This window comes from Rasamsonia byssochlamydoides, assembly GCF_041956645.1.
Source record: "Rasamsonia byssochlamydoides strain NRRL 3658 unplaced genomic scaffold VTN77scaffold_4, whole genome shotgun sequence".
In the NCBI taxonomy this organism is placed as follows: Eukaryota; Fungi; Ascomycota; class Eurotiomycetes; order Eurotiales; family Trichocomaceae; genus Rasamsonia; species Rasamsonia byssochlamydoides.
This window is the reverse complement of record NW_027192387.1, coordinates 80,886-108,142: the sequence shown is the minus strand read 5'-3', so window position 1 is coordinate 108,142 and position 27,257 is coordinate 80,886. Positions and strand designations below refer to the sequence as shown.

The 27,257-nt window shown below is 53.4% G+C and overlaps 7 protein-coding genes across 7 annotated transcripts; 5 read left to right on the top strand and 2 right to left on the bottom strand.

The window, feature by feature from the left end:
* Positions 1 to 529: 529 nt before the first annotated feature.
* Positions 530 to 1,183, top strand: VTN77DRAFT_5388 (uncharacterized protein; the record flags this gene model as incomplete). Its single annotated transcript, XM_069421551.1, has 1 exon — positions 530 to 1,183. One exon carries the CDS (start codon positions 530 to 532, stop codon positions 1,181 to 1,183), a length of 654 nt encoding a protein of 217 aa, XP_069281543.1.
* A 79-nt stretch (positions 1,184 to 1,262) lies between these two features.
* Positions 1,263 to 1,689, top strand: VTN77DRAFT_5387 (uncharacterized protein; the record flags this gene model as incomplete). The annotated part of the gene is made up of 2 exons (XM_069421550.1): positions 1,263 to 1,365; positions 1,436 to 1,689. 2 exons carry the CDS (start codon positions 1,263 to 1,265, stop codon positions 1,687 to 1,689), a joined length of 357 nt encoding a protein of 118 aa, XP_069281542.1.
* Positions 1,690 to 3,064: 1,375 nt separating this feature from the next.
* On the top strand, positions 3,065 to 5,024 carry VTN77DRAFT_5386 (uncharacterized protein; the record flags this gene model as incomplete). The annotated part of the gene is made up of 3 exons (XM_069421549.1): positions 3,065 to 3,327; positions 3,399 to 4,169; positions 4,232 to 5,024. 3 exons carry the CDS (start codon positions 3,065 to 3,067, stop codon positions 5,022 to 5,024), a joined length of 1,827 nt encoding a protein of 608 aa, XP_069281541.1.
* Positions 5,025 to 5,264: 240 nt separating this feature from the next.
* VTN77DRAFT_5385 (uncharacterized protein) lies at positions 5,265 to 5,592 on the top strand (the record flags this gene model as incomplete). Its single annotated transcript, XM_069421548.1, has 2 exons — positions 5,265 to 5,417; positions 5,470 to 5,592. The coding sequence occupies 2 exons, from the start codon at positions 5,265 to 5,267 to the stop codon at positions 5,590 to 5,592; spliced, it is 276 nt and encodes a 91-aa protein (XP_069281540.1).
* Positions 5,593 to 5,844: 252 nt separating this feature from the next.
* On the top strand, positions 5,845 to 6,988 carry VTN77DRAFT_5384 (uncharacterized protein; the record flags this gene model as incomplete). Its single annotated transcript, XM_069421547.1, has 4 exons — positions 5,845 to 5,956; positions 6,064 to 6,153; positions 6,299 to 6,741; positions 6,773 to 6,988. 4 exons carry the CDS (start codon positions 5,845 to 5,847, stop codon positions 6,986 to 6,988), a joined length of 861 nt encoding a protein of 286 aa, XP_069281539.1.
* Positions 6,989 to 8,102: 1,114 nt separating this feature from the next.
* On the bottom strand, positions 8,103 to 9,173 carry VTN77DRAFT_5383 (uncharacterized protein; the record flags this gene model as incomplete). The annotated part of the gene is made up of 1 exon (XM_069421546.1): positions 8,103 to 9,173. The coding sequence occupies one exon, from the start codon at positions 9,171 to 9,173 to the stop codon at positions 8,103 to 8,105; it is 1,071 nt and encodes a 356-aa protein (XP_069281538.1).
* Positions 9,174 to 9,934: 761 nt separating this feature from the next.
* VTN77DRAFT_5382 (uncharacterized protein) lies at positions 9,935 to 11,743 on the bottom strand (the record flags this gene model as incomplete). Its single annotated transcript, XM_069421545.1, has 4 exons — positions 9,935 to 10,068; positions 10,381 to 10,814; positions 10,862 to 11,178; positions 11,234 to 11,743. 4 exons carry the CDS (start codon positions 11,741 to 11,743, stop codon positions 9,935 to 9,937), a joined length of 1,395 nt encoding a protein of 464 aa, XP_069281537.1.
* Between the last annotated feature and the right edge of the window lie 15,514 nt (positions 11,744 to 27,257).

Genomic DNA, 27,257 nt, shown 5'->3' with positions numbered 1-27,257 from the left:
TCTGTACAAGGTAGCTAGCTAGCTACGTTATAGACTATTAATCGATCCCTCTCTCCCTCCCTTTCTCTCGCTGGAATTGACTCGCGACTCTACTCAGCATGTCCGGGCTGGGGACGGACGAACTGCAGACAGACCCGCGGTATCTCTTCCGGCAGCCGCTGGCGCTGCAGTGGTTCGAGAATGGGAGGCTCGTCAAGCGCCATGAGGGGGAGAGACAAGCTGGTTCGTTAGATGAAATCATTTTTGCACTTCTATATTTATTTATCTGTGCAAGAGATTAATTAATTAATTTTTAAAATGTATTTTCAGGCAGATTCGAGCTGTTTCTGGATCTGCTGTATGTCGCGATCCTCGCCAATTTTGCCGATGATCTCGCGCAGCGGATCTCGGGCGTGCAGCTGGTGAAATATATCGTAAGATTCAACTTTCTTTTTCATACAGACGGACTGGAGATGGTTGAACTAAGAGGTGTACGTGCCAGCTAATTCTGGCGCCGTCATGGCACGTCTGGAGCGACCTGCGCGAGTTGATGAACTCGTTCTACAACGACGACCTCTTCCAGCGCGTGCTGATCCTCTGGGTGATGGCGGTGCTGGTTGTGTACGGCAACAACGCACCCCTGGTCGACGAGGACATCGGCGCGATGCGCTCGACCGTGGGCGCCTACCTGGCCGCGCGCACAACCTCCAACCTCGCCCACCTCTACTACTCGTTCGCCAGCTACCACCATCGCGCCCAGCAGCGGCTGTGGTGTGCCATGGCCAGCGTCGCCCTCTGCATCTACATCCCGCTCTTCTTCGAGTCCGTCTCTCTCCGCAGCAAGATCGCCGTCGCCGCCATCGCTAACTTCGTCGAGGAGTGCATCTGGATCTTCTGCTACTCGCCGCTCGCAAAGAGGATGCTCCAGGTCAAATACACCACCGCCGTCGACATCCCCCACGAGATCGACCGCTTTGCCGCGTTTTACATCATCGCTCTGGGCGAATTCCTCTACTGGAGCATTGTGTCTTCTCCTGCCGCCATCGGGTTCAATATGGGCTTGCTGCGCGCCGTCTGGACGCTCGTCATCGCCTTCTGTCTGAATTGGATGTATGTCCACAACGACGGCGCGCTCAAGGGTACCCATCCGCTGCGCCATTCCATCTACACGGCTTTTTCCTGGGCACGCTCCATCTGCCGCTAATCGCCAGTCTACTGGTGGGCGGCCACGTTGCAGCCACGAGCGCCAGGGGAGAGGAGGAGGAATTCAGCGACGCACAGCGATGGTTGCTCTGCGGCAGCTTGGGGACGGGCTTGATCTGTTTGTATGGCATTGCTCTGCTGCATGCGTCCAAGGACCCGCCGGGACTGTTGATCTTGCCGAAGGTTCTGTCGCCCGTCGCCTCGTCGAAACTAACATCTGTTTGACACCTCTCTTGACTGACGATTGACACAGCAACTGCGGATCATCATGCGGCTGGTTATCGGCGTCGTCATCATTCTGCTCCCGCTCGCACGCCACCTGGACCTGACGGCCATCATCTCCATCATCATGGCCCTGATTGTCTTCTGCCTGATCTGGGAGAATGTGACGTCCCTCCGACGGGATGCGCAATTCTGGGAACGGTGGGAAAATACCCGCTATCCAGGCTCGAATGTCGGGACCTGTCATCCGGCGACGGAGACGACGACGACAGAGGAACAACGTGAGGCGCAAATTGCGAGCAAGAACGAATCTCCACCAGAGTCATAGTGCCACAGCTGCAGGCTGTGGATAGAAGGTCGATATGAGAATGAAACAGACAATAAAATAGTTTGAACCATGTGAGTGCAAACTTCTAAGTATACTTAATATATAACAGTATCCACAGTGAGTGTATCCATTTGTCTGTGTATGGAGCTATTTACCTATCTAGTGACCTAGAGCTGGCTCTCTTTGAACTAGATGATGTCAATGGAAAGAAACCATGAAGATGAATACGATCCATTTTGAGTGACTCACTGACTGACTATGAACTTGAAGAGAACTCCTAGCTTGACAGGACTAAAGACGACAGGTAGGTAGAGAAGAAAAGACCAGAAATCATGAGAATTAAGGCAGGCTGATCAGGCTGATTATAAGTCCAAAAAAATTCTGAAGTGAAGTGGTCGACATGTCGACATGATCCCATCCTCCATCCTGTTCGTTGTTCTCTGTCTGCTATGATAACTGTCGGCGGAACAGGCACGAAGTCATCAAACGAAGCAAAAGCCAAAATTCCCCATGAGCAGTGATATCTAAGGAAGACCAAGAGGCAAGAACTATCCACAGGGAAGACAGGCTATGGATGCCCAAACACAGCCAAAGTAGAACTGCTTGATTCTATGAAGTTCCATACAAACAACTTAACGTGATGTCTTAGAGGTGATGCCCTTTCCCGTGATGCATTAGGGCGTGGGCAAACCTCCAAAACATCGACAATAACCACCTGCTTCAACTGCTTCAACTTGTTTGCTTCACAGGTGAGAAGATCGATTTGTTTCTAGAACTCTAGTAGAAGCTGACATAGAACCTAGGTACCCACCTATCTACTGACCTAGGCTGGCTCTCTGGACTAGATGGAAAGTTGCAGGAAAGAAAGAAAAAGATCCATTTTACTTCGTCCATCCGTGACACTTGGATGGCTTGTGGTGTTCTTCCCTTCCGACGGATACAATCTCAGGTGTCGTCGGGCAACTGCCTGTGCTGTCCTCCCGGTGTCACACAGCCATTTCTTGCGGAAGATGCCGTCCAAAATCATCAAATCTGTACAATCTTGTGAAATCTGTAAAGGGAACTCCCTACCACTTCTCGTGTGACTGAGGTTTTTTAGCTGGCAGCCGTGTCTATGTCGTCGCTTATAGAATGGGATCCAAGTAACTCAAGCCATGTCTACTTTCTTCTGTACTTGTCTCTCTGTCCAACTTGGAGGTGGTACATATCGTCCTCGTCCTTCTTGTCGCCATTCCAGGACGAACAACTGATCCTGGGATCGACAGACAAGCAGACAAGCCTATCGAGTCTGGCTCTATACCAACTGGAGCGAGATCAACTGGACTGACCCAAATGGCGCTGCAAGTATGGTCTTTTCTCCCCGAGAGCAGCACCCTAGGTGCGGTTCCCAAAGGATCTTTGACCACAGCGGTGTTGCTGGCAATATTCTTCGTATTCCTCGTCACCTACACCGTGACCTCGATCCTGGGAGCGATGAAGATGCGTTCTACCCCTGGACGTCGCCGTTCGCCGCCAACGCTCCCCTACGCGATTCCCTTCCTGCGTCATCTGCCCGAGTCTCTGATCAATGAACGAGGCTTCATGGAACGAGCAATGTGTGTATACCCTTGACCTTTTGCAAACAGTATTTGTTCTTTTTTTTTTAGACTGACTGACAATCTTATAGGACCTGGTACGGTACCTACACTCCCGTCCGCGTTCACGTCGGAAATTATTCCTACAGCATCCTCTCCGGTCCGAAAGCAATATCGACTCTGTTCAAGAACTCGAAACGGCTGATCACTAACAAATGGTTGGTGGGCATCATGATCACTGCTTTCGGTCTCCCCCCCGCGGACGCCCATCTGTACCTGAAGGATGACACCGGATACGGAGCCCAGCCCCTGGAGGGCGCGAAGATGACCAATCCGGACCATCGGATCTTCTATCTCGGCCACCGGCGGTTGTACGCCTCTCTGGCTGGGCCCGGTCTGGAGGCGATGGCCCGCCAGCTCATCCTGAGCCTGGCGGAGCAGATCTCGCAATGCGGGTTTGATTTCGACCGGTGGACCGACGTCTCAGACCTGTACGCCGGGCTGATCCGCAAGATGACCTTCAAGGCGTCCATCACGAGCCTCTGTGGATCGCACATCTTCACCGTCAATCCGGACCTGGACGACGATTTCTGGAAGTTTGACGCCGCCATGGTGACGCTTCTGCAGTGGCCCGAGTGGATGATCCCCGGCGCGCGTCGGGCCCGCGAGAAGATGAAGCAGAACATGACGCGATGGCACCGGTTCGCGGAGCAGCATTACGACGTCAGTAAGGCAGCAGAGGACCCGAGGGACTGGGAAGAGTATTTCGGGAACAAGATCATGCGAATGCGGAATCAGACGTATCACAAGCTACCGCTGAGTGACGAGGCTTATGCGGCGGAGGATGTAGGGTTGTTGTGGGCGTAAGCGACTATCAATTATCCTTGTGCCGACAGAACACTGGATAGCTAACCATTCATCGCAGGGCCAACTCCAATGCCGTCCCCGCCGTCATCTGGTTTGTGATAGAGATCGTGCAGCGCCCGGAGCTGCTGGCCCGCGTTCGAGAGGAGATCGCTCCGTGCATCAAACACGACGGGATCAACATTTTGGACGTGGATGTGGCTCGCCTGTGCAATAATCCTCTTCTGCAGTCCATCTACGCCGAGATCCTGCGTCTGCAGGTGGGCATCATCCTGCCGTGGGTGACGTCCGGAGCCGAATTGGACATCGACGGGTGGAGCGTCAAGGAGGGCGAAACGCTCGTGATCTCGACCTGGCATGCCGGACGAGACTCGCGGGTGTGGAACACCAGCAGCGCCGACGATCCCCATCCGGTGGACGAGTTCTGGGCCGAGCGGTTCCTGGTCAAGCCGGGTGATGCCGTCCACACCGGGCCGATCAAGAAGGTTGACAAGGCTGCAGCAGAAGAAACCGTGTCATCGTGTCCTTACAAACCGGCTCCGTCTCAGTCTGACAAAGACTGTAGCAAAGGCAAGGAATCAAACCAGTGCACCTTCTCCATGGCCGGCACCGCCGGCTCCTGGATCCCCTACGGCGGAGGCATCAAGCTCTGCCCCGGCCGCCACTTTGCGAAGCAGGAGATAATCATCGCGTCGGCGATGTACCTGGCCGCGTTCGACATTGAGCTTATCGTCGATCAGAAGAAGCCCAAACAGAAACAGCGGATTGTTGCCGACGATCGGTTCTTCATGTTTGGCGTCTTGCATCCGAAGGGGGAGATTCGGGCGAGGATTCGGAGGAGGAGGCTGTCTTAGGTGTGTACATACATACCACATTAAAGATCATGCGTAGCTAGCATAGTATGGCATGTCGTGGCATAGCACAAGCTGACGCAGACAGGTCAGGTTTTCTACCAGACGACAAGTCAAGGCAAGTCAGGACAGGTCAAGATTGTACTGTACTGTACGTACGCGCATACATACACAACCTATTTTCTTTCGGGCTTTCTTTTCACTATTACTACTACCAGTAAGGAGGTGTAGCCGGAGGTCATCATGCTAGATACCAGTATTTTCTGTGCATACGATGCTAAATCCGTTATTGAATACAAAGGAAGTGGCTCTTCAAATGAAGGCTTACTTGAGATGATATGCTCTCTTCCGACCCTCCGACCCTCCGCTCCGTCTGCAGGAATGGACGAGGATCAGGTAATATCTAGCCAGGATTCCTGTCTAGAATAAAGACTAATCCAATGATAAGCATTCGAATGTAAAAGTCTCGCTAAATTCATCCCACCTCGTCGATCTATTCTTGCTTAGGAACCAATCAGAAGCTGCTTACCAGCACAGACACGTATACCTCAGCAAGAAGGATACTGCCTGAAGTCTCATTAGGTATGCGAGAATCATCGCGGAGGATCAGACGGTCTACCTAGGTTCATTAGGCAACAGGAAGGACGACGTCGTCGTTATGGGGCAGGCAGCCTGCAAGTCGTAGACTGCAACCAACTTGTATATATACTAGGAGTGATCTTTCGTCCTCGGCCTGTTTAGAGCAGACTGAGGAAGCCTGAACCTCCATCACCTTCCTCTATAGCTCTAGCCCGTTCATCCATGGCAAGAGGACAGCGACAGCATGGTGGAGGACCTCCCTCCAATGGAATATCGCTTTTGGGGCCGGACTGGTCTCAAGGTCTCGGTCGTTGCGTTGGGAAGTTGGCTCACGTACGGTGGGCATGTTGGCGATGGTGCGTATACAGTATCCTTCTCAGTTGCCTTCTATTAACTGGCGCTTCTTTTTTCCCTACCAAGCAGAACGATAGGAGACAGAACTGAGACTGGCCGATGTCTGCAGAGAGGGCGTTCGAGTACATCAAAGCAGCGTATGACGAGGGCATCAACTTCTTCGACACGGCAGAGGAATACAACGGCCGCGAGGCCGAAAGTCATGCTGGGTAAGGCCATCAAAAAGTATGGATGAAAACAGAACGACCTGGTGATTTCAACAAAGGTGAGCCACCTCCTACAATTGTAACCTGGAAACATGCTGATCTTCCTCTAGCTCTACTATGGCATGCTCAACGCAACAGACCTCAGTAACCTGGTCAACAACGTTGGTCTCTTGTGCAAGCATATCATCGAGGCTATGGAGCTTTCTCTGAAATGGCTGGGTCTGGCCCATGTCGATATCATCTATGCCCATCGACCGGACCGCCAGACCCCGATGGAGGAGATTGTTCGCGGCTTCAATCACCTCATCAACACAGGCAAGGCCTTTTACTGGGGCACGTCGGAGTGGTCTGCCAGCGAGATCACTGATGCATGGAGGATTGCGGATAAATTCGGTCTGATCGGACCAGATGTAGAGAAGCCGCAGTACAACCTGCTAGAGCGCCAGCGTGTGGAGAGAGAATATCGCCGGCTCTACAATACCGCCCACGGTCTTGGACTGACAGTGTTCTTGCCTCTCAAAATGGGCATCTTAACCGGCAAATATAACGACGTGGCAGCTCTTCCACCGGACAGCCGTCTGGTAGAACAGCAACACCAACGACTTCAACAAGGGCTTTGCAGCAACCTTCGGAGACAAGAGATGGCAGCATTCCTTTACCATCGTTGCCGGACTGAAACCCATTGCCGAAGAACTCGGATGTTCCCTCGCACAGCTAGCTCTCGCCTGGGTGCTGAAAAATCCCCACGTCTCTTCCTTAATCATGGGAGCGTCGCAACCGGAGCAGATCTATGAGAATGTGCGGTCGTTGGACGTCGTGAATGGTTGACGCCGGAGATCATGGAAAGAATCAAAAATGTCACCAAAAACAAACCGAAAGAGGAGCCTTTGAGATTTGAGTGAGAATGTCCGACATGACGAAGAGTGAGTAGATTAGAAGATTTTGATTTTCGGAGGAATGATCTCGATCTGGATCTAGGTTAAATAGACAATCAATTTAAAGAGACAATTTACGTTTTGCTACATATACCTCATCTATGCCATTTTCTTTCTTTCTTGCCTGCTTGCTTTTTTCCTTAAACAAATCATTTTATTGTCCAAGGCCTTAGCTTAGTTGCCTCTGATTTTTACTTTAGTAGGAGTACTTCACCCAGAGTAATAGTCCAGTGCAGTACAAATGCTGCTAGATCGCATCGAAAGAAGAATAGGCGAAAAAAGGTGATATTGTTTAATTTGACGTTTAAATGAATAGGGGAACTAATCATTGTTCACAGATTTCATATCATATGTAAGCAATCCTTAAAGGAGATTCTTCAATTTGCATAGGTAAGGCATATATATATATCTATATATATAGGGATACAAGTTCCAAGGTTCTTTTTAAAGTATTTATATATCCATTCTTAATTTAAGAATCGAAACGAATGAGATATATAGGTAGTCTAGTCCATCATACGGCATGTGTATGATTGCCACTGGGTAAGTTACATGTAGGACGTCCATGCACAAAGGCTTGTTTCTTTTCTTTTTCTTTTTCTTTCTTTTCTTTTCTTTTCTTTCTTTCTTTTCTTTCTTTTTTTTTTTTTGCATCGCTAAGGAGAGTTTTTAGGGAGAATACCTATACTCCGTACTATATGCAAAAGGTTTTGAATGTTTTTTTATTTTTATTTTTATTTTAAACAATTATCATTGCTCATCAAGTCTTTCCCTGTATCACCTATATTCAAGACGTTAGTTGCGCTATCAAAGGAAAGGAAAGGGATCTCTGGAAAAAAAAATCATTATAAGAGTAGATTGATTTGAGTTGTTTATCTTTTTTGGCATCTAGCTGGACTGTGCATGAAGTATCAATCCAGTAAATGAACGCCTGTTGCAATAAATCAGCCTAACCAGAGGAATCTCTTCATTCCCTGCTTAATTCCCAGGCTCTAATTATTCTCTGTTTAGGATTCTGCAACCCGATAAACCAGCTTCTCTCCTGATACAGCTCTCTTCCTCAACAACTCCAGCCCATCCAGAACGCCCTCCAAACCGATCTTCTCGCCCACCCTCGCTGGATGAGGCACAATCTCTCCCCGATCGAGCATCCGCTGCGCACACAGAAACCACTCCCTCCCAAAGACGCGCAGCTGGGGATCGCCCTCCAAGCCATAAGGCCCGTTCCAGGCGATCTTCTTCCCGAACAGCGCTGGCCCGAGCACCCAGTCCGGTTTGACGGTCTTGCGTGTGTGTAGACGTTCTAAATACGGCTCCAGCGTCGTATAGCGTCCGCCGGCCCTACCTAACGCGCCGTAGCAGAAGATCATGCTGGACGCATCGCAGAAGCAGTCGAGCGCGTAGACCAGTGCGTTCTTCGTGTACTTGCGGATCTCGTCCACGGCTGTCGGCGAGTGGTAGTCGAAGGCCTTCTCAGCGCCGTAGCGCTCGACGAGCGGGAAGTTCCGCGGCGAGCAGGTCGTGATGGGGATGAGGCCGGACCGGCGGACGAGCTGGATAGCCATGGTCCCAGAGGCAGTGCTGCCGCCGTAGACGAGGACGTAATTCGGTTTTGAGGCAGGCTGCTCCGGATCTCCGGGTATCTTCAGCGACCGGAACAGCGCGTACCCGATGGTCGCGACGCCAATGCCCAGCGTCGCCGCAGACTCAAACGACATGTTGTCTGGGATCTTCAGCGTGAAGTCCGCTGTCGCAGCTACATACTCAGCAAAGGCGCCCACGCGGGGGAGAAGGGGATTCATTGACTGAACGGCGCCGCACACGCGGTCCTCGATGGCGAATCTGGATGCCCCTGAACCCAAGGCGACGACGATGCCGGCAAAGTCGCCTCCCGCGATGGCGCCCTTGGTCGCCATTTTGCCGACCACTTTGGTGTCGACGGGGTTGAGGGCGACAGCGACCGTCTTTACCAGGATCATGTCTGGCTCAAGGTCGGGTAGGGGGATGTCGGGAGACAGGACGAGGTCGCCGGTGGCATTTGCGACGATGGCGGATTGCGTGGATGGCAGGGTTGCCATGGTGAAGACGGTTGCGTGAGAAAAAGGAAAAGAAAGAAAGAGGAAGAGGATAGATAGACAGACAGGCAGGCAGACAGACAGGTAGGTAGGTAGGTATGTGCAGTACAGTATAGTGCTTTAGTAAGCAGAAGATATCATGCTTGCTTCCCAGTCATTGTTAAGTTAATCGTGATTGCCTTGGAATGCAATTGCCTCAGACCAGCCACTAAGGTGTCTGTTCGGAGGACCAAAGGAGGGACAGACAGACATGTCAGAAACAAAGACCTATAACGAACTGGCTCCAGTCAAAAAAAAAAAACACAGCTTGAATGATTCACATCTGATTATGCAGAACAAAGGGTAATAATGTGAATTAATTGCCAAAAGAGGAATAATAATGTGAGTCATCGTTCTCGGTATTTTTGGATTTATTTTACGGGTCTATATCCACTGTCGATTGCTGAATTGCATGCATCAGAGAAACGTCCTGACAAGGACAAGGGAATTTTAAATCTATTATCTCTCTGTCAATACATTATATGTAGTCTATATACTATAAACTGGTAGGACCTACTCTAAAAGTTTATTGGTACCTATCTTTTGCTGTCAGGTATAGATTAGGGTTACCTACCTAACTGGCTGGGCGTCTTCCTTCCTATCTAGGTAAGTTTAGTGAGAGCCAGTGTTTTAAACCCACATCTATCTACCTAAGTAATCATCATCCTCAACCATGAAGATAGACTCGTCTCCAGTCTCCAGTCTCTAGTCCCCAGCAACAGCAGTCAGCAGACAGCAGCATCCTTTCCCCATCTGATGACTCCGATCCGAACGCCGAATCCGATACCGAGTATTGTATCGGATTCGGAATCGGTGATCGGTGGTGACTCGATTGGTTCGGGCAGGAGAGGAGTCTTGCCTAGATAGGTAAGTTCCAAGTGTTATTCGCTTTCCTCATTCGGAAAGGCGTGATCTTAATTTACTTCCTAAGCTATTCTCAGTCCGTAATAAAACGTTTAAGGATGGGTTTCTTTGATACAAATAACAATAGTTCTGTCGGACTCGCAGTGGAACTAGGACATCAATGAGAATCGGGGAATAAGCAATGTGTTAGACCAGTCAAGAACCTCGACTGAAGAAAAATCATCTGCGAAAACAGCTCGCCAAAGCTTGGTACCAGGGACATCTATCCTTGAATTAGCGGCGGAAGCCCAGCAGGTGGTAAACTTACTGTATGGGTGAGGAGGTGAGGTGCGACAGTCAATGATGAGCCAATCCTTGAGCAAGCCATTCCAGATCCAAGGCGCGTAACTTCCATTGACTGTGAATCTCTGACAGTGCTCCCCTAGCCGGCTACCCTCACGTAACAATTCTATTCCCCATCCAACGTCCGCGAGCCTGAAATCGATTCTACCACGGCTGTCTGCCGACCATTCACTAGACACATTCGTTGAGAATCCGAGAACCGCATGTAATGCACTGTAGAACTCATCATGGTACGCTGCCTCTACTGGCCGAATAACGGCCCCAGTACCAACCCGGGTTGTAGACGATAGGTTTCTCAATGAGAACTTTCTCAATACCGCTTCGGTTAAAACCTCGACATTGGGGTATTGCTTGATGGGAAACGGGACAGTAGAGTTGGTAAGGTAGTGCTCGACATATCTATTCAGGTCAGCGGAGTCTGATGTAGTGAGGTCAATGACGCGAACTTTGCATGCAGACGCGTTGGAAACACGCAGACAATCTCCATGGCATCGAAATCTAGGGGTTCCGAATGAAGCCAGCCATGCTCGTAGCATGTTCGAATACCTTCGTTTTCCAAGTCTCGAAGTATGCTGCCATTGGCGAGGACTTCTCGGAGAACATCGGCTGCTTTGTGAGTGAGTTTGCGGCGGTTGACAAAGGACCGTTGTACTGGCGTCTGAGCAAGTAATCTGAAAGCTTCATCTTCATTTTCTAGAGTCGTGATAATGTGTTCTTCCTCGACCATTTCCATCTTTCCGTGATTGAGATCTGCACGATAAACCTACGGCAAATGTCATAAACAATTATTGGGCTAGCAGAAAGACAGACTCCAGAACTTTCTGTAGCATCTTGAGAATTCCATCAACTGCTCCTGGTTGGCCATTTGTCAGGCTGAATATGTAGTCATAGGCATTATGGTGCAGTCGCAGAGGACACCGCGGGTCATTATAGACGCGATGTAGGACGTCATCAAATTCCTCGCGGTTATAGAAGAGCGCTATCTGCGGAGAGTCCTTGATTTTCGATGGTGTGATCGATATTCGCTGCTGTACGCCCAGATAGGCCAGTGAACTACCCAGAGTATAGTCAGCTGGTCCCCCAGTGGGACTGCCATATGAGGTGAAGACGCAAATTCTCGGTCCGAATCGGCGACCACTCTGAGACTTGATGAGGCCAAACCAAAGGCCAGAATCATGATACAACATCTGCCCCTCATCAAGAATGAAGACAATATCGGCATCTCTGAGAGTATCTGAAGTGACAAATTTGTAGCCTGCGTCCTGAGCACGGCGAACAAGAATATCACTGTACACATGATCATGGCTGTGTGGCCAATCAGCGAACATGATGACTGGTATATTCTGCTGACGATAATGATCGTAGAGAAGATAGGCAAGTGTAGTTTTCCCCGAAGCTGGTGTTCCTCTAATGTGGGCTACTCTCTCCTCGTCGAGTATCCTTGCAAGCTCTTGGACGGTGTCATTTCGCGGGCATCTGAATGAATCTGCTACGATCCTTAAAGTCAGCGATGAAGATGGGACAATGCCAAAGAGACAGAGGAACAGACATACCCATAACAGACACGGAAGCGAGGTTACTTGGAGGATTAGCATTGCTGGCTGACAACATGCAGGGCAACTGTCCAAAGAGCTGCTGAGACTGCTGTCTTGCGCTGCAGGTCCTTGACTGATGAGTCTTCTCAAGAACTCTATTGCGAACCGGACATTTCAGAGTTGGTCGGACAGTAATAATTCTGAGGGAAGGCAGGAGGATGAGGAAGCTGGAGGAAAGAAGGTTGTACGCCTGTAGGCAGCTACTCTGTATGGAAGTCACAAACACAGGCCACAGTGTAGCGCTCCACATGTTGCTTCCTGTTCTTAGTGGTGGGCGGGAGAATAGCTCTGTTCCCAGGACTCTGGTTGGAGCAACTGCATTCTTGAAAGAAGGATATTTGTAACGAGTATCTATTACTATATTGGCATATAAACATGCCTATATCTCTGCTTGCTCTCATCGAAAAGGCAAAAAGACAGAGATAGACAGACAGACATAGAAAAGAAAAAAAATACAGTACATCCATTCTGACAGTGTGACATTCTGCAAGACAAACAACCTATGCATCCCCCTTGACTAGACGAGGAAATAAAATCTGTCCATTAGTTGCACGACGCAAATACATTCCCAACAACCGGTTCATCCTCGCCTCTTCAGCGCGCTGCACCCATTCTTCGACCGGCACGACAGTAAAGCTCTCCCCCGTTTCCAACTCCATGAGAGACTGGACCTCGTCCATCCCGATCTCGATCTCGCCGGACTCGTAGACATAATGTATACCGTGCCGGATCTCAGTTTGAACAGCCCGTACGATTTCCCTCGCCACTGCTTGCACCGAAATAAAGTCAAACTGCCCGGACCATTCCCCCGAGTCCGGAATGGCTTTCACCTCCTGCGCGTACTTCATCAGGTTGCTCATCAGGTCCAGCTCTGGCGCGTCGTCACCCGTGATGCTCGACGGCCGGTGGATCCACACCGGCAGGCTGAATCGCTGGCTTACGCGCTCGAGGTACACCTCGCTCACCCACTTGGATGCTGTGTAGCCATCGGTCTGCTGCTGCGGTGGGTACGGCGCAATGGAGACGGCTTCAAACTGGTCCTTCTCCGACAGACGGGCCATGCTGGCCGAGGAGATGAAGTGGATGGGCACTCGGCGCGGCAGACTAAGCCGGACCAGCTCCTTCGTCGACGCAACGTTGACCAGTTTCAGGCTCTGATACGTCTTCATAAACGAGACGTCTGCGCCGACGTGGACCACGGCATCGGCTTCCGCGAAGATGGCGCTTGCATCAGTGTCAGACAAACCCAGTTGGGCGACGCCCAGGTCGCCGTGACGGACGATGACTTTGCTGTGAGTGAAGAGGGCTGAGAGTTGCGCCAGGGGCTTTCGAACGGCAATGCAGTACACCTTCTGGACGCAGTCCTCGTCGAGAAGCTGGCGGAGGATCTCGCGGCCCAGGAACCCAGTGGCTCCGGTGAGGACCACCACGCTTGGGACTCCAGCAGGCTTTTGGATGTCCACTGGCTGTACTTGTGGCAGATCAGCTGGCAGTTCAACCTCGCGCTCCCAGTCGATCGACTCTGTCTGGGCCTCGGATTCCTGGTTCTGAATTCGGGATGCCATCCCGCTCAGCGTGCTCGCCTCGAAGAGCTGGTAGAGCGACACTGAGATATTGAGCCGGTCCTTGATCAGAGCCTGCAGATTTACCAACGACAGCGAGCTGCCTCCGACGTGGAAGAAGTCGGACTGACCAGTGATGTCGTAGTAGCGCACCACGTCGCAGGGGAGAGCCTCTTCCCACAACTTGAGAAGCGTTTCCTCGAACGGTGTCAGACGAGAAGCAGCCTGACCTCTCGCCCTGGACGTTGACTGAGACCACGGCAGCGGCATCGCGTTGATCGCCGCGCGGTCCACCTTGTTGGAACTGGTTCGGGGCAAGCTCTCGACGGCAACGACGGCCGCCGGCCGCATGTACTGCGGCAGGGGCAAGCTCAGGGGAAATTGCTCCAGGAAACGGTCTTGATCCGCAGGGGGGCGTTCGTCAGACAGGACGACGAAGGCCACCAGGAACGGCGTATCCGATCCAGGGCTCTGGCGCACAGAAACCACCGCCTGGCGGACATGCACATTTGCAGTTTGTATGATGGTCGACTCGATATCCTCGAGGTCGATTCGAATGCCGCCCAACTTGACCTGGGTGTCGCCGTCGATTCTGCCCTGCAGGATCAACCGGCCATCACGCGTGAGTCGTCCACAGTCTCCGGACCGGTGCACCCTCGTCCAACCCTGCGCCTGGAAGAAGGGACTGGCGTGTTTATCTGGCGCAAACCTCTCTGCCGTCAACCGGTCATTGTTGAGATAGCCGCTGGCCACGCCGGCCCCTCCAATGACTACTTCGCCAGGGATTCCGGCCGGGATGGGGTTCATGTTCTTATCAGCGATGTAGAAGGAATAATTGGGGATGGTCCACAGAGGGACGTCAACTGCATCTGTGGTCTCGGCGTACGGCACATCGCAATTGCCGCAGCCGAAGGTTGTCTCGCCAGGCCCGTAGCTGTTGATCAGGCGCAAGTCGGGTTTTCCAAGGAGTCGAAATTCCTGAAGAAGTGCCTTCGACATCGCTTCGCCGCCACTCAGCGCAGTCTGCCATTGGGAGTGCTTTAGATCCGAACCTCTGTGTCGGATCCAGCCGAGATATTCTGTCGGCGTGCCGAAAGTAAACGTGACTCCCTCGGAGGCAATCATCGCGGACAGGACGAGAGGATCGCCGCGTGCGGAGCTCGATGGAATCACGAGCGTGCCTCCGTTGCTAAGACAAGTGAATATCTGACCCAGAGACATGTCAAACGCATACGACGACTGCTGCAAGACGGTTTCTGCTCCCTCTCTAAAACGCCACGCCGCGGTCGACACCTCCACGTTGTTCCGATATGCTACATGATTGAGGAGGATACCTTTCGGAACGCCAGTCGAACCGCTGGTGTACGCGATGACCGCCGTGTCGGATGGTTGGGCGTGGTTGGGAACATTGACCATAGCGGTGTCAGGGAGGTGCGAGACATTGACCAGCTCGGCCTCCGTCTGCAGGGCTGCAAAGTTCGCCTCTGTGACAGAATTCACCAAGATGGCACCCGGTTGACAGTCTTTCACGACCAGCGACAGGCGATCAGAGTCCACTTGCGGGTCTAGGGGGACGTAGGTTGCTCCTGCACGTAGGATAGCCAGCAACGAGCAGATCCAGTCCGCTCCCGGTGTCTGGAAGACGCCCACTCGCGTGCCTCGGCCGATACCTCGAGCCAGAATTTCAGTTTCAATGGCCCTGACTCGTTGTGCCATTTGCGAGTACGTCAGAGTTCGTCCGGTACCGTCCTTGAGAGCAGGGCGATTGCCATAGGCATCAATCATGTCGTCGATGCGGTGCAAGATTGTGGCAGGCCATTGATAGTGATGTTCCGGTCCTGTGCATGTTGTGAGTAGGCTGACAGAAGGAGAGAAAGAAACCAAGAATAAAAGTAGATAGAAAAAGAGAAGGAACTGACCTCGGCCAGCTTCTACAGCCTTCTCTACATCCTTCGCGGGATACAGGGCCGGCCATGTGACTCTGGTGGCAGGGTTCTGGGCAAAAGCACGCAGCAGATTCAGGTAACTCTTCATCAACGTCTCTGCGTCTTCCACACTGTAAAGATCCCTCTGGACAGCGACCGTGACAAGGTTCTCGCCGCTGCGGTTGTCGACGATATCCAAACTCAGATCATACGCGTTCTGTCCCCCGGCGAGCAGCTCACCCTCGGACTCGCATCCACAGAAGGTGCGCGATTCTTCGATATTGTGGCGGTAGTTTAGGAACGCCTGGAACAGCGGGCTATGGGACGGCGAGCGCGGCACATTTAGCTCCGTGAGGAGCACGTCGAATGCCACGCGCGAGTTGGCAAACGCATCCTGGGAGATAGTCCGGACGTCTTTCAGCGTCTCGCAGAACGTCTGCTGCGGCTTGCGCTGGAACCGGATCGGGAGGAGATTTAAGAACAGCCCCAGACTCTGGAGGACATCGGCGTCCTTCCGGTTGCCGTCTCCCACGCCGATGCACAGGTCGTCGACGTCGTCGACTAGCCGGAACAGGAGGATTTCGAACACGGCCAGGTAGAAGTGGAATGGACTGACTTTGAACCGGCGGCAGCACTGCTCGATCTGCGACGAGAGCTCCTCTTCAACCCGCGAATGGACGAGATGGGACCCGAACTGGGAGACCTTCGGCCGCGTCAGCCGGCGAGACATGGGCAGCAGGGGCAGAGGAGGTGGCAGATCGGGGAACTGATTGCGCCAGAAGGCGAGCTGGCTGGACCAGACGCCTTGCTCGTATTCTCGGATCTGCCGCAGCGTGAAGTCGGGGTATTGCAGCATGCTTCCGTCGTTGTCGACGGCCAGAGTGCCGTTGTACGCCTTCTCCAAGTCCGAGAAGAAGATCGAGAAGCTGATGCCGTCCATGTTGATGTGGTGGTAGCCCAGGATGATATAGTGCAGCTCGGGGGAGACAGACAGGAGCTGGATGCGCAGGATCTCGCCTCTCGCAAGATCGAAGACATGCTCCTTCATCCGTTGAGCAGCCTCGTCGGCCTCTTTCTCGTCTGCAATGGTCGCATGCTCCAGACGCAACACCGACGTGGCGAGGACACCCTGCCTGTGCTGTTTGTTCACGTCCGTGAAAAAGAACGTCCGCAACGCCTCGTGACGTTGGCCCACGGCGACGACGGCTTTCTCAAAGGCGTCCAGCCTCAGCTTTCCCCGGAGACGAACCGTCGACGTGATGTTGAATGCCGTCTGGTCCCCGACGAAGAATTTCAGGAACCAGAATCGCGATTGGGCGAACGACATGGGAAGGATCTTCTGGACCGTCGTCAACCCTGTCTCAGACACTCGCTCGCTTGCGACATCACTCAACAGGGAGGAAGTGTCGCCGTTGGTCTCGGAGCTTGAATCTTGCACTGATGTTGTCGAGCCGCCGCTGACATCGATAGCTGCAGCCTTCTTGGAAGGTTCCCCAACTGTCGGTGCATCATGCGTGATCACGTCCTCCTTTTCCGAGATCAACTTCAAGTTGTCAGCGAGTTTCATCGTGGTCTGCCCAGAGACCTTTGACTCGGCCTTCTCCTCCTTCTCCGATGCCGTCCCCATGGGGTTCCCAGCTCCGACATTTGGAATCAGCGACTCCGGAAGGAGCTCTTGCGCTGCAACAAGGAGATCCCGGACAGAGGAAGCATTGAAGATCTTCAACACCGGCATGTCTACCGATAGCTCCTTGAGGAACCACGAGCGGATATCTACTGCGACGAGCGAGTCCACGCCCAGTTCGTCGGGACTCAGCTTCAACATCGGCTTGTTCGGATCGGCTTGCAGCGCAACCTGGAGTTTGAGAATGAAGCCCTCTATGATTGACTTGTCACCAAAGTCCAGGTGGAATTGGGTAAGAGTCTGGTTAGCTCACCCTTGAGAATGTCAAACACCTGCTCCTGGCTCGTCGCCTCGGCTAGCTGCAACTTGATCATGACTTCCCCTCTAGCCTTGCCATCGCCCGTGACCAGATTGCTCAGCTTCGACACCAGGTGCTGGAAGATTGGATTGGCCGCCCAGTTTCTATTCTCGTTGTTCTGCAGCCGCAATCCCGTCGACAGTTCGGCGCTGTCTGCTGAGTCCGGGCGACTGGCCAGCACGCCCTCGGCGAAGATCTGGTGGAAATCCTGCTCGGACATCCACGAGTGGCCGACATAGTGCAGGAACGACTGCAGGCCCAGCGTCAGCTCTCGCGACACGTACCCGTTGCCCAAGATGGCGCCGATGTTGATCGCCGATCCGGCCAGGCCGCGCTGACGGCGCTGCGCGGCGAGACTCGTCATGAATGCGTTGGCCGCGGCGTACGCGCTCTGACCCGCATTTCCGGTAACGTAGGCCATCGAGGAGAAGAAGACGAAGAAGTCGAGTGTGTCCTGGGAGAAGATCTCATCGAGGTAGATGCTGCCGAGGATCTTGGGCCGCATCACTTTTTCCAGACGCTCCATGTCCAAGTCCGGGAACATGGTGTCGTGGAGGACCATTGCACCCTGGGCCACGCCAGCAATCGGTGGGAGACACTCGCAGATTCGGCGGTGGAGAGCTCGGATGGCTTTTCGATCCGTGATATCACTGCATTGGTCAGTCTACTTTATTTCCAGTGGATCTAGGGTAGGAGACGATATTAGGTATTTACTTACTTGGCAAAGACCCGAACGGTACAGCCCTGAGACGCCATGTCCTGTAACCAGCTGTCCTCGATCTTTGGATTCCGACTCGACAGAGCAATGTATCTGGCTCCATGCTTGACCATCCATCGGCAGAGAGACAATCCCAGCCCGCCGGTCAATCCGACAAGCCAGTACGTTTTATCTTTCGCAAATCGGACTCGCGTACTGGCCGGCTGGATCTGAACGGAGATCGTCGGAGATGTGGTCCAGTGAATGATGGACTGGCTGCCGCTGGATGAGTGCTTGTTGTGGGCCATCTCGTTCAAGGTGACTGACGGAATTGCCTGAACAGCAATGGAAACCGGTTCCGTCAGGGACCGCATCCAGGCCATCTGGAGCTGACCCGGGACCAGGGTCGTGGGCGAGGCGATATCCAGTCGCGATCGTTCTCCAGTCAGTAAACGCTGGCCTTCGATCTTGCAGCCCGGAGGCAGACAATCGGTGATCAGCGAAACGACGTCACCCTCAGCATTCATGTCCATATTAACCAAAGCGGTCAGGTTCGCCGGCAGACTCTTCTTAACATGTCGTCTCGTCGCATGAGGATGGATATAGACCCACGGCCACGTGCAGATTTCCGTCTTGGTGGTCAGGAGAACGATCTTGACGCCCTTTTCGGACGCACGCTGTGCCAGTATGACGCCCAGCGAGTAGTCTGGGTTCAGGACTGCGACGGCCTTTCTGGGAGGCGTGCCGGCAAGGATGGCCTCGGCGAGGAAGTAAGTGTACAAGGCAAGCATGGATTGCAGGGCCTGTTCTTCGGATTTGGATGCCAGCGGCATGGCCCAGCTCTGCGGGACATGGATCCTGGAGTCCAAAGAGTCCGACAGGGCTATGACTCGATCGCCGCTCTTGAGGTCTTCGCCCACTACCAGGAAGAGGTAATCCATCTCGGTGATCCTGACGGACCGCAGCAGCGAGTGCGAGACCCGGATGCCGATCCGGTCCGCGACACTGAGGTCTTGGTTCTCCTTCTCCTCCACGAGGTATGTTACCCCCGTGTACCTAACGGAGACTATCGACTTGGTCGGGTCGACCTCCCGGGTGATGGTCCGTCGCGCCGAGTTGTATCGCTGGTTCCTGCGTGGGCTGAGGCGGATGCGGGGGATGAGCACCTTGCCCTGCTGGATCGAGATCTCGGGCTCGGTATACCATAGCAGGTCGCTCAGCTGGCCCTTTTGATCCCATATATCGGCCGCTTCGAGCTGCAGCAGCTTTTTGGCGATCACGTCGCCGTTCACCTCCGCCTCCGAAGCGAAGTCGAGGAACTGCGGACGGAGATGGGTCATTTCCAGGACGAGCGTTCGCTGCATGCCGACAAACACGTTGCTGTACGGGCTCTCCGCCCGGGCGCCGTGTGTTACCCAGATGACGTTTTTGCTCTGCTTGAACAGGTCCTGGAACGCGGCCAGCTTCTGGGCTGTCATCGTCTTGAACGTGGGCTCGTCCAGATCCACCAGGCTCACCACGCTGCCCAGGACAGGAAGCTCGGTGAGAGAGAGATCAGTCAACGACTTGAAATGGCGGATCTTGTCGTAATGGTGGCAGACTGCCACACTGATATCTTTGGCCAGCTCGGCGGTCAATGCCGTATTGCCACCGATGATGGTGAGCGAATCCACTCCCAACGCCTGGGCGTTCGACGCGAGCGGATCGCGCAGGAACGTAACCCGGTCATCGATCGCCTGGCTAGCGATGACACACAGTGGCAAGGGGAATGTCATGTTGTGCGGCGTGATGACATCGATGCCAGAGAACCCCGTTCGCTCCATCAACTCTCCCCATCGCTCGGCCGACAGACAGGGTGACAGCGTTCTTCCATCGTCATGGCCGAGCCACCAGCCCGGAAGACCACCGAAGATGGAGCCAAACCGCATGGTATCGTTGTCCGTGAGTTCGACAATGAGCAAGTAGCCACCTGGCTTCAGCAGTCGCCGGCAGTGGGCCAGCGTTTCCTCCGGGTTGCGAGTCGCATGTAGCACGAGCGACGCGATGACGAGGTCGAAGGAGTGCTCCGCAAAGCCTTGGTCGGCGATGTCCTTCTCGATATCCAGGACTTTGAAGACCATCTTCGATTGATGTTCGCGGAACTTGGCCTGGGCCTTCTCGAAAAACCCGCTCGAGATATCGGTGTAGGTGTAAGACGAGAACGAGCCCTTCAGCTCTCGCAGGATCAACTCGGTTGCGCCACCAGTTCCAGCGCCTATCCCCGTGAGCTGGCCTTCTTTACTACTGTAGAGAATGGAGGAAATAGAACCCACCGATTTCAAGAACGTTCATGTGAGGGTAGCGATGGCTGATCTGGCTGGCCATCCGCGCCATGTCCTGCAGGTACCTCGCCATCCCCAGTGCATTCGCGTAGAAGTCGTTCAGCATGTTGTCCTGCATCATCGGCTCCAGCATGTTCATCTCGCCACGGATGACGGACGGCAAGTTCTCCCCGATGGCGTGCATGATCTTGAGATCAATGCTCGAAGGGTAGCTGCAGACGACGTTAGAAATTTTTCTTCTAGGGACACCTATGGGGCCGTTCGAAGTTCTCACCGTTTGATTATCTGAAGAATTTCCTCACGCGAGTCGTTCACCCATTCCTTCTGCGCGTACGGATGCGTTCCGGCCGCCACCCAGGACAAACAGTGGTCGACATACGCGAAGAGACGGGCGTGATGCCATTCGACGTTGGCACGCTCGCTCCGAGGGATGGTGCTGTCGAGCTTGCGGAGATAGAAGTATGCGACCCGCTCTATCAGGAAGGACAGCGTGTAGTCATCTGAATACTCCTCGCCGTCCCAGGTCACATTCCCCCCCGTCGGGGCATCCGGGCCCCAGGTCGTCTCCGAGAAGATATTCACGTCGTCCTCTGCAGAAGGCGGGTTCAACGGGGTGGCGTTCAGCCCTTGCAACTGGACGATGGTGTAACGCCCGTCTGCGGAATAGATATCCACGTCTCCAGACAGGTCCGTGGTTTGGTCGGGCGCAACCAATGAATAGAAGGGCACCTTGGAGCCCGGACCCGCGAGGGCAATGCAAGTCGAAGGGTTGATTCGGAGTCGGTCGATCCCCGTAGGCAGGTGGATGGATCGGAGTCGTCCATCGCCGGGATAGCAATATGCAAGCATGATCGACTGGATGGCGGAGTCGAGAGTCCCCGGATGGATGATCAATGGAGTTTCGCCCTCCTCTGCGTTTGGAGTCGCAATCAGACCAGCAGCCTCATCCATCTTCCTTCTCGTCTCGCACAGTCCTCGGAAAGGGCCCGTGTATCCAAAGCCCAGCTCGCTGACCGCGTTATAGAATCGTTCCCACTCGAGCTCGAGAAATTGGCCAGTAGGTTCATAGGGAGGAGGCAAGAGGTCATGCGAAGGCTCTCCCAGACTCACTCGGAGCCGGCCAGACGCATTCTCAGCCATCGCTGTCGGGTCTTTCCCTGTCACGGAATAGAAGGTGAAAATGGCCGCGACGGAGTTCGGGAGATTCTCAGTCACTTTCAGGGTGAATAGCGTCTCAACACCGGCGTTCTCCTCGAGAATCAAGGCCTGCCCGATCGTCACGTCGCGGAAATCGATCAGCTGCACTGATTCCTTGCCATAGAGCCGGACGACGGCCTCCACAGCGGTAGAGATGTATCCCGCGGCTGGGAAAACTATCTGGCTTTGTACCTGGTGGTGGGCCAGCCAGGGCACCTCTCGGGGATGGAGATAGTTGCGCCAGCGCACCTCATTCTCGGTGCAGTCGGGGCACTTGGTCCCTAGCAGGGGATGCGGCGCTTCGCCCTTCGCGCGGAAGGCCTTGGAATAGCGAGACTCGTGCCAGTAGACGCGATCGTGCTCCCACTGGTAGCTGGGGAGACCTTTGAGCAGCTTGGGCGGCTGCACATAGCCCGATGCGTTGCGATCGAAGGCCGCAAAGTCGACCGCTTTCTCCCCGAGGGACTGCCAGAGAGAGCCTAAAGCTTCGGCGAATGCCTCGATGTCATTCCTCCCTCGATTCAGCGTCCCTGTGTAAGGGATTGTCCGACCGGAGACATCCTGGATGGTCTGAGAAGCAGGACCTTTCAACGCCGGGTGAGGCCCAACCTCGATCGCCATGTCAAAGGGTCCTTCAGCACCGAAGGCGTACTCAACCGCCTGCGAGAACAGGACCGGATTCACCATGTTGTTCCTCCAGTACGTATCCGTCAAGCCGGCGTCTGTCACATTCTCAACGTTCTCGCCGTAGACACTCGAGATCCACGTGGGACTGCTGCTCGACCGGGACTGAGCCCGCACACCGCAGTTCCGGAGAGCCTCGATGTACGGCGCCGAGCAGGGCAGCATGTGATGAGAATGGTAGGCCTTATCAACTTTCAGCAGCCGCACGAATCTCTTCTCGTCTTCGAGAATTTCCTTTGCTTCATGGATCGCGTCGATGTCGCCGGAGAGAGTGACGCTGGCGAGGGAGTTGCTCGCCGCGACGCAGATCCGCCCTTCCAGCGTGGGTAGTTCGCAGAGCTCCTTGGCGTCGTCGTAAGAGGTTCCCACAGCCATCATTGCACCGCCCTCGCAGCCTTCAGAACCCTGCGCGAGCTTCAGGAAATACCCACGGTAGTAGGCGATCCGGATGGCGTCTTCGGCACAGAGGTATCCCGCCGCGTATGCAGCGGCCATCTCACCCGAAGAATGGCCCACCACTGCCTTGAACTCGATATTTGCGGCCTTAAGGAGATCAACCAAAGCAATCTGAATGGCCGTGCAGAGTGGCTGAGAGAAGGCCCCTTCGCCGATACGAGACGAGCCGGGGTCCTTCAAGATCTCGCCCTTCAGTGTCCATGCCGGACGATGCTCGTCCGGAAGGCTGTCCAGAGCACGTTGCAGACGGTCAATGCAATCGACAACCATCTGCGAGCTGGCCAGCAGATCAGCCCCCATTCCTGCCCACTGGGCGCCTTGTCCAGTGAAGATGCCGAGCAGCCCCGGTTTGGCCGAGCTGGACGATGCCTCGGTCCCAACTGTCACCCCGGAGGACGTCTGGACGATCTCATCGAGCTTCGAGGCCAGACTCTCCGGGCTCAGTGCGGAAACCGACACCTTCACCGGTAGGGTCGAGCGTCGGCAGTTCAGCGTCCACGAGAGATCCCGCAGGCTGATGGACGGGTGGGAGTTCAGGTATGACGAATAGGCCGCGAGAATGCCGAGAAGAGACTTCTCTGTGGCGGCGGAGAAGTTGTAAGGAGTCAACACAGCTGGCACTGTGGCCGATGGGGACGGAGTCATCGACTGGGGTGGGCCATAGCTCTCCAGGATAGCATGTGCATTGGCACCGCCAAAGCCAAAACTGTTGATGCTGACACGACGCGGCGCATCATGCGGAACCGCAGGCCACTCTCTCGCTTTCTGGGCGATTTGGAGGTTGTCGTAGAACGGCCTGATGGCCGGATTGAGCTCGTTCAGAAGCAGATTGGGCGGAATAACTTTGTTCTGCAGCGCTAGTGAGCCTTTCAACACGCCGGCCAGACCGGCTGTGCCTTCGGTGTGTCCGATAATGGTCTTGATTGAGCCCACGTACAACGGCGGGTCGGATTGGGATCGTTGGAACTTGGACTCGGGCCCGAAGAATGCGGTGCTAATTGCCTCGGCTTCCACGGGGTCGCCCGCGGGGGTTCCTTGATAATTTTCAGACCAGCGTCGGCAAAGGTAGAACGAAGAACCAAGGAAGGAGCAAAGGAAGAAAGGAAGGAAGGAAGGAAGGATCAACTTACCAGTGCCATGCGCCTCGAAGTATTGCGGCCGATCCGACGGCTTCGACAGGTCCAAGCCAGCCTTCTCATAGGTGCTGCGCATAAGATCGGCCTGGGCCATGGGGTTAGGCATGGTGATTCCCTTGGTGCGGCCATCCTGGTTGATTGCCGTCTCGCGGATGATACATTCGATCGAGTCTCCATCGGCCAGGGCGGCGCTGAGAGTCTTGAGGATGACCGCGGCGACACCGTCGCCACGAGCGTAGCCATCGGCATCCTTATCCCACATGCGCGAGCGGCCTGACGGCGAGAGCATCTTCAGCTTGCTCTCTGCCACGTACTGCTCTGGACCCAGCAGGAGGTTTGAGCCCGCTGCCACGGCGACGCAGGACTCGCCCGCACGCAAGCTCTGCACAGCCTGGTGGACTGCAATCAGACTGGACGAACAGGCCGTATCGATGGACATGGACGGGCCGTGCCAGTCGAAGAAATACGAGACGCGGTTTGAAATGATACTCCTAGCCGTGCCGGATGCAAAATACGTAGGGAAGTTGCCGATATCCCGGCCCAGGAGGTCCGAGTAGTCGTTTGTCATCAACCCGACAAAAACGCCCGTTCTCGAGCCTTGCAGCCGCTCCATGGGGATACCTGCTGATTCGAGACCTTCATAAACAGTCTCCAGCAGGAGCCGCTGCTGGGGATCGATAGAGTTGGCTTCCACAGGCTTGATCCCGAAGAACTGGGCGTCAAATAGGCGGTGGTCGTCAGAGAGCACGTACGAATGTCGGACATTCGTCGTGCCATGGTGCAGGGCGTCAGGGTGGTAGAAGCCGTTGACGTTGAAACGGCTTTCGGGGATCTCAGTCAGGATGTCTCGTGGCTCGCGTAGCAGATCCCATAGCTTGGATGGGGAGGTGGCGTCGCCTGGGAATCGACAGGCACTGCCCACGATGGCGATCGGTTCATTCGTATATTTCTGCGGAGCGCTAGCCATCATGTCTTCTCTGTAGTCTACGAAAATAAATCCACAGAAAGAGAATTTCTTGTATGGTCTATGACACCAACAGCGCTTCAGCTCGTCGAAGGGGAGGGAGAGAAGAAATGGATGAGACTCAGGGAGGGTAAGCCGTAAGGAGGGACCGCAGAAGGGGATGGAAGGAAGAAAACAGTTGTGAAGAAGGTCTGGGGAGGAGTTCTCCTACCTAGGTAGTCTTGAGTCACAGACGTCGAAGAGTTCCGTGCATCTCCAGCTCCTCGAACACGTGAGATGATTGCAATCCAGAGCAAGTACGCTCCGAGATAGAGGCCCGCCTTCCACTTCTGCCGGCCCCGGGTATCTCCTTCCTCTGCTCAACAGGTACTCCGTACAGTAGTCTCTCCTTCCTGAACAGGATGTCCACGAGGACATCGGCTTAGGGTTAGGGCTAGGTCCGACCCTCCGACTTGGCCTTTCGACAGCCCTACCTAGGTAACTCGACACCGATCCCGACTCCGATATCCCATTCCCGGACAGAACAGTACATGATGACACGTTTGTTTCTTCGTTCGTTCTGTTACTGGCAGTAGCGATGGAAAGTTTCCAGACAACCATCTGCAGTCCCACCATTTCTACCTAGCTGGCTACTTTTTATCCTCTAATCAGCTACACAGTACCTCCATCACTTGCTCACGACGGGGAATTTTGATCAATGTGGTGGCAGAATGGGCGAATTGGGCATTTTGTGTATTTTGCGCCCCTGATATCTAATAAGTTATATAGGGAATGAATGGTCAGCATTGCAGTTCAATAGCACAACCATTTAACCTTAATCCAAGACACCAGTATGTGAGTTTCAGGAGCTTACCAGCCTATTAGGCTATATGGCTAAACTGGGAAGTCTAGTGCTGGTCTAGAATATTTATTGATTCTTCGGCACCAGTATCCATTTTGGCTTGTAATTCGTTAATTATAAGAACTGACCTACTAAATTACTGATGGCCGACCACTAATATCCTCCTTCGCTTACTGATATTTACTCACTAGGTTAAGGTAATTGGTTCCATGGGCAAGTAAGAGCAACGTCGTCGTAGTAACGAAGAGGTTATGCTGGCAGTCTCGTTACACTTGTGCAGACAACAGACCATGATATTTCTGTAGTATAACTGCTTCATCAGGCATTTTGCATTTCGAAATGTCCCTGAAGACGTATTCCTAGTATACGAGTGGAGCAATTGGATTAATGCTGTTTGTGACGACCAGTCTGTAGAGGTTAGGGTCATGTAGGTATAAGTAGGTAGACTACATAGCCTAGATAGATATCGAAGTATCTATCTACTATCCCGGAGCTGATTCTCCTGTCCTGTTTATTGGGCAGCCAAACTGATTCCTGAACGGCGAGGTTTCTCACTCCACTGTTGCTCTTCACAATTCTAGAAGTTCAGGGGCGTTTAATTCCATGTCTCGTGTACTGATACAGGATGACTTGGCATTGCCAAAGATATATCTATCTACGGTATCCTCAGACGATATTTGGGAGATCTCTCCTTTCATCTGGGACACAATCCCACCAAGGAGGATATTTGTAGGGTACTGATTTATGGCAATCTACCAGGTGAAGAAGTTAATATGGTGTCCACAGTCCTGACTGGTAGACTGGCCATGAATAAATGCGTGAGAGAATTGAACCGCGAATGCCAATCAATAAGTATACTGTAGCTAGGAGCAGGTTGCTAGGTATAAAGCTCTGTACAAATAGGGAATATCCAGACTAAGCATTCAACACTATAATGATCACAGCTGAGAAAATAGAAGATTAGTGTAGAAGGAAGCTTCATAATAAATCACAAAAGATGTGAAAGTATCAAGATACGAAGATAGTTATTTAACAAGAAGCTACCGGGCCAGTTGTCCAAGTTATGTATTTTTGGAGCTATCGGACAGGAGAAAATAAAAATAAAGCCTGAAGTCGAATTATTTAAATGCTTTCAATGACAGGCTATATCTGTATGCCAGGCAACCTAAGAAGAGTTATAGAGGTAGGATATACAATCAGCAAATAATATGGGGCAGTCGCGTGATCTTACCCAAGTTGGCAGGTTACCAGACTACCAAGTGGACACCGGCAGGGACGATGTCACGTGAAGGACGCGGAAAGCATGGCGGAGCCTTTGCGGAGTGGATTCGCTGTCTCACCGACTATAACTTCTTTTCCAGCAAGATATATATATAAACACATCGGAACTCGACTAACTAAGCTCATCAGTAGTGTGACTGTGACGCCACAGCTCTAGTTGGTTAATTATATCCGTCATGACTGTTGCAACGTCTAGTTAGG